Here is a 6690-nt window from a genome sequence, read left to right on the forward strand (position 1 = left end):
AATGTGATTTGTGATATTGGGCTTTATAAATACATTTTAATTGAATTAATATATTCTTTTGTTTTAGACATGGTTTCTAATATGACAGATTTGTTAATATGAAGAGACCAACTTATGTTTCTTTTTAGGAAAATATCAATGCATTTAATATTACATTCTGGGTTCAAAAGAAATTATTTGCTAAAATGCAAAACAATCTATCCATCTATCTATCTATCCATCTATCTATCTATCTATCCATCTATTTATCGTATCAATCTATTACTCTGTCATAACTTATAACTTTTCATCCCTTAATATATAGGGTAATGTGCGATTCCATATAACATAATCTGCTGATCAAATAAACAAACGGTTTGTCAGTAAATAAATGAAACTATAAATCTTAACCGTTGTAGTAATCAGGTATTGGTGATATTGTGTTCTGCAGCTTTGATATGTTATCAGTCACAATCCATCAGCACCGACGTATTGATCCAGTGTTTCACCTTGTTGGTTATCAGAGAGAGGCCGAACACCCTCAGACCGCAGTGGACCGCCACGAGAACCTCAGGAGCTGTACTCATACCTGTACACACAAAAACAACACAAGTTTAAAAATGATATACATTTATACATTTTTCATAAAGGTTCAAAGTAATTCAATAATTTAGCCGGTTATATCAGTGTACTGTTTATCTGATTCAGTTTGTTCATAAATAATATTTACTTCATTTAAAATGAGGGGATTAAGTCATATTTCTCCAACTATTATCTGCTTGAAATATATGTTCAGAAAACACAACCATGGTGTCAAAGAGGTATTCAATGTGAGCACACCCTGAAAGTAATAACCAACAAAATGAAAGAGGATTATGCTCTAAAGATTTAGCGTTCTGAGATTTCTTAGATTAATTACAACACTCTGGATTCCTAACTGGGCATAGGAAGCAACTTCTCCTGAGCCCATAGAGTGGTGCAGGGATGACGTATTTACCCGGAAGTAAGCTGCGCTCGGGTTCCCTCGACAAAAAAGCAATGGGATTTCTCCATCGGATTTTGGAAAAAAGCTGGAAATAAGGTCTTTGGAAAACGAACCTGTTTGATAAATGCACGTTTTATTCAGCCGGAAAATATCCACTTGTCTACCCTACTTCTATAATTTTCTAATCATAAAAAGCAGAAGCAAAATGCTAACGTTATGCTATAAACGAACTTCAACGTCACGCCAACTTAAGATCGATATTCAAAAATACAGATTCAAAATTGTACAAGTTGAAGTGTTTGTTTTAACAGTTTGCAAGAGCGCAGGTTCTTGATTTTAAGCAGAACAGGGGAAAACAAACTTAGCGGGAGTGTTTACGTGTTCGGCGTACTAACGTACAACGTCCTCGACAACTTCTGTAGTCCTATTCAGCCACTTGTTAACAACCAGTGTTGGGCAAGTTACTTTTAAAAAGTAACTAGTAATAGTTATAGTTACTGCTCTCAAAAAAGTAATAGTTACTTTATTAGTTACTCAATTATAAAAGTAACTAGTAATACGTTACTTTACTTTAAAAATAATAATAATAAAAATACAAGTTTTTGTGTTGTTTTTTGCTGACTAGTTCTCTGAAGGCAACAGACTTGACCGTTGCGATGGGCAGCATGTCCTCAACAACATACCTGGCAATCAATCTATTTAGTTGACTCTGGGTGACCTGTGGCGATTTTAAAAAAATCGTTTTTTGGCTGTTTAGATGGTATTGCTCCATCTGGGTCACTGCCGGTGGTTGAGACGGTGGGGTCTTTGGCGACTAGTTTTATAGCCCCATGTACATTACTTAGGTGCTTCAGGAGATTGGCATTGCTGTTTTTCGATGTGGACAATGCTTTCGGTCCTGCACACAGTTTACATTTTACCGTAATATTTTTTGCGGCCCGAATCAAAACTGAAATAGCTGGATCCAAGTGCAAACCTGGATCTTGATAAGAAAAGGCTCTGGCTCCCATTGTACTTTTAGAGACTCTAGGAACAACCAACAACCCTGCATTCTTGGAACGCAATGCCCTAGTAGGACAATAGGGTATAATGAGCTCTTTAAGGTAAGATGTGTGTCTGCCCATTAAGGGCTTTGTAGGAGAAGAAGAATTTTAAATTCTATCCTGTGTTCTATAGGGAGCCAGTGTAAGGCTAGCCAGTGCTCGAGTAATGTGGTCACTTTCCCTAAGTCTGGTTAGTACACGAGCTGCAGCATTTTGAATGAGCTGAAGCGACTCTGTCTGACTGATTGGTACACCCTGATAATAAGGAGTTACACCGCGCGTTAACACACACACACACAATGGCAGATGCAAGTATCAGCGAGAGCAGCAGCGCATTTGCAACTTGGAAATATAACCACTATTTTCAATTTGTGGGGATAAAGGACGCAAAAAATATACTGCGTTACATTACGTGGTGGACAACGTTGGAAATGAACCGAATCTCCCTGCGGATGTAATTTACAGGCGAATACAGCGATGCTTCACAGTTCATGGAAAATAGTGAACAGTTACCAGAGAGGAGTGATGATTGGTTAACGGGGTACAATTTCAAGTAAGCCAATCAGAGGACAGAGTTGGCGCGGGTCTTGCCTTATGGAGAAAATAACATGTGGAAAATAAAAACATACTCGAACACTTGCTAATGCTAAACACTATACACACAGCAACGCCCACCACCAGGCACACACACACACACACACAAACAACACAACACAGTACACACCACACACACACACACACACACACACACCACACACAAAGGCAGATGCAAGATCAGCGAGAGGCAGCAGCGCTTTGCAACTTGGAAATATAACACTATTTTCATTTGTGGGGATAAAGGACGCAAAAATTATTCGTAAAATGTAAACTGTGTGCAGGAACCGAAAGCATTTGTCCACATCGAAAACAGGCAAGTCCAATCTCCTGAAGCACGTAAGTAATGTACATGATGGGCTATTAAACTAGTCGCCAAAGACCCCACCGTCTCCAACCACCGGCAGTGACCCGATGGAGGCAATACCATTCTAAACAGCCCAAAAAAACGATTTTTTTAAAATCGCCACAGTCAGTCACCCAGAGTCAACTAAATAGATATGATTGCCAAGGTATGTTGTTGCGACGGACATGCTGCCCATCGCACACGGTCAACGTCTGTTGCCTTCAGAGAACTAGTCAGCAAAAAACAACACACAAAACTGTATTTTGATTATTATTTTCTTTAAAGTAAAGTAACGTAATTCTAGTTACTTTTATAGATTGAAGGTAACTAATAAAGTAACTATTACTTTCTTGCTTAGAGCAGTGACTAATAACTTATTAACTAGTTTACCTCTTTTAAAAAAGTAACTTGCCCAACACTGGTTGTTAACAAGTGGCTGATAGGCTACAGAGTTGTCGAGGACGTTGTACGTTAGTAGCCGAACACGTAAACACTCACCGTAAGTTTTGTTTTCCCCTGTTCTGCTTAAAATCAAGAACCTGACACACTCTTGCAAAACATGTTAAACAAACACTTCAACTGTGTACAATTTTGAATCTGTATTTTGTGAATACTCGATCTTAATTAGGGTGACGCTTGAGTTCGTTTAATAGCATACGTTACATTTTGCTCTGCTTCTTTATGATTAGTAAATTACTAGAAGGTAGGGTAGACGAAGTGGATATTTTCCGGATGAATAAAACCGTGCATTTTCAAAACAGGTNATGTACATTACTTAGGTGCTTCAGGAGATTGGCATTGCTGTTTTTCGATGTGGACAATGCTTTCGGTCCTGCACACAGTTTACATTTTACCGTAATATTTTTTGCGTCCTTTATCCCCACAAATTGAAAATAGTGGTTATATTTCCAAGTTGCAAATGCGCTGCTGCTCTCGCTGATACTTGCATCTGCCATTGTGTGTGTGTGTGTTGTGTGTGTGTGTGTGTGTGTGTGTGTGTGTGTGTGTGTGTGTGTGTGTGTGTGTGTGTGTGTGTGCTGGTGGTGAGCGTTGCCGTGTGTGTATGTGTTAGCATTAGCAAGTGTTCGAGTATGTTTATTTTCCATGGTATTTTCTCCATAAGGCAAGACCCGCCCAACTCTGTCTCTGATTGGCTTACCCTGAAATGTTACCCCGCGTTAACCAATCATCACTCCTCTCTGGTTACTAGTTCACCTATTCCCATAAGTAACGCCGTGAGAGTACAGCGCTGTAAATTCGCTGTTAATGTTACATCCGCAGTGGAGGTTGGAGAATCAGTTCCACGTTTCCACCACATAATGTAACGCAGATAACGCGCCCATTTAAATCACCAGTAACTATAACGGCGTTACTTAATGGGAATAGAGAACTAGTACCGAGACTGATTGATGACCGCATCAAAGAGTAGTAGCATTACAGTAACGCGTTAATCCGAACACTGTTAACAACGGATCGTTGCCTTCTGGACACGTAAATACTCTTCAAAAATCACCAGTACTCGGTCACTGCTGATGTATATGTCGTAGAACAAAACGCCACCAGTCACTCCGTCTCCACAACATTGGTGCACAAACACCACACCACCCATCTCCAGCATATACTCCAAAATCCTATGCAGATGAAATATCAATTGAGAAGCAGCAGGTATTGCTACTTGGAATGCTACCACTATTCAATTTGCCGGGTTATAGGACTCGTCACTGTTTACCACTCCTATGTAAGCTGTGTGCAGGTCCCAAAGCATGGTTCACATCGTTAACAGTCATGGAATCTCCTGTCACTGTGTATCATGCTATAAAATGTTCACTATGTCATTACAGTCTCAACAGCGGCCATGTGTCCCAGATGCAGCAATACCATCTAAACAGCCAAAAAAACATTTCAATAAAAATCGCCACAGGTCAACCATAGTCAACTAAATAGAATATGATTGCAAACAAGTCAACATATAGAAATAATTATATTAAATAAATAAAATAAGAGAACAAATTATTAATTGAATGAAACTAGCAAAAAAAAAAAAAAAAAAAAAAAAAAAAAAAAAAAAAAAAAAAAAAACAAAAAAAAAAAAAAAAAAAAAAAAAAAAAACAAAAGAAAAAAAAAAAAAAAAAAAAAAAAAAAAAAAAAAAAAAAAAAAAAAAAAAAAAAAAAAAAAAAAAAAAAAAAAAAAAAAAAAAAAAAAAAAAAAAAAAAAAAAAAAAAAAAAAAACAAACAAAAAAAAAAAAAAAAAAAAAAAAAAAAAAAAAAAAAAAAAAAAAAAAAAAAAAAAAAAAAAAAAAAAAAAAAAAAAAAAAAAAAAAAAAAAAAAAAAAAAAGAAAAAAAAAAAAAAAAAAAAAAAAAAAAAAAAAAAAAAAAAAAAAAAAAAAAAAAAAAAAAAAAAAAAAAAAAAAAAAAAAAAAAAAAAAAAAAAAAAAAAAAAGAAAAAAAAAAAAAAAAAAAAAAAAAAAAAACCCCCCGCCCCCCCCGCTCCTCACCAACATGCTGACGGATTTGCTGTTTTTTCGTTTCGATTACTTCTCCACCCATCTTATCTTCAAACACTCCTTGAGAGCACCTCTTTCTTCTACAAATGTTCGGCCATTCGAGGTACCTTTCTTTTTACAGACACAATGCACCATTTTATCCTTGGATCTGCCTACACCTACCTTACCAACCAATAATTTCCACACAGCCTCACCACAATCTTTTCCTATCCTTTGTCTGTCTGGCCCTACTTCCCTTGACCATACTGCGTCGCGACTTGCGAAAACTACTCGACCCACTGTCTCCCCTGTACCAGTTCCACCGTGAACCGTCACTACTCAGAATACTTCTCTCCATGCCGTATTTTCAGTTCGATACTTGCTCCACAACAGTTGCATTACTCTTAACCCTCCAAGTTCCACTGTTTAAACGAACAACTTCGCCGACACCACACCAGACCCACGATGTAAAAACCTGGTTCTTCCCTATTTCAGCCACAAGGAGAAAACATGATCTGCAATGCCCGCCACACTATCGGATCAATCGAGGACCTCTATCACACTTTAGCAGAACGCCGTTCCTCCGGTCCCTCAGACGGCATCCGCACACCCCCGCCCCCCTATATACCTTTCCTTCTATTTACGCTGCAAGGCCTCCTTGACGACAACATCCGACTGCCAATCATCGGTCCATTTGCCCACGTGTTTTGACATCCATAACCGACAGCGCTTCCCCACCTCCAGTTGGCTGCCAGCGAGCCGCCCGGCCTCAGCGCATCCCTGGCATTTCCACAAGTTCGGGCCCCCCACCCTGGCGTACCCCACCGCGCCCCTCCTGCATCCGAGCTCCGACACGCCCAGCTGCCCTTCCACCTTTCCACCGCCTCGCAGTCCCGCACGCACTCCTCTCGCTCCATAGCACCCGACATCGCCGCGGAACGACCGGTCCCGAACCTCCCGACCCACCCACACAACGACTACACAACAACCTGGAAATCAAAACCAACTGCAAGCCAGCACCACTTCCAAACATGTTACCTCGTGACAGCAAACATTAAACACGTGGACACATCCCTATCGCCCCGTATATTCTGAACCGATACATTGTAGGGCCACCTACTACTACTAACACCATGCTCTCGTGCAAGTTTTTCTTCACAAATCACCCAACACACGATTCATGAGGTTTTAGCCATGCCTCACTTTCGCCCCTCTATATTCGCTCGCTCTTTCCCGCAAACTGTTTCTTGAAGGGTG

General features: G+C 39.3%; 1 protein-coding gene across 1 annotated transcript in view; it reads right to left on the reverse strand.

Annotated features, from left to right (window-relative positions):
- Nucleotides 1-488: 488 nt before the first annotated feature.
- Nucleotides 489-6690, reverse strand: part of LOC104959946 (purine nucleoside phosphorylase-like) — a gene marked incomplete at both ends in the record, with an annotated part of 13242 nt that continues 7040 nt past the window's right edge. Inside the window, one exon of the mRNA XM_010787852.1 lies at nt 489-568. Coding sequence (XP_010786154.1) covers nt 489-568 — 80 coding nt within the window. The remainder of the gene's footprint in view (nt 569-6690) is intronic.

The sequence above is a fragment of the Notothenia coriiceps genome, unplaced genomic scaffold, assembly GCF_000735185.1.
Source record: "Notothenia coriiceps isolate Sejong01 unplaced genomic scaffold, NC01 NC01_scaffold00031443, whole genome shotgun sequence".
NCBI classification, from domain to species: domain Eukaryota; kingdom Metazoa; phylum Chordata; class Actinopteri; order Perciformes; family Nototheniidae; genus Notothenia; species Notothenia coriiceps.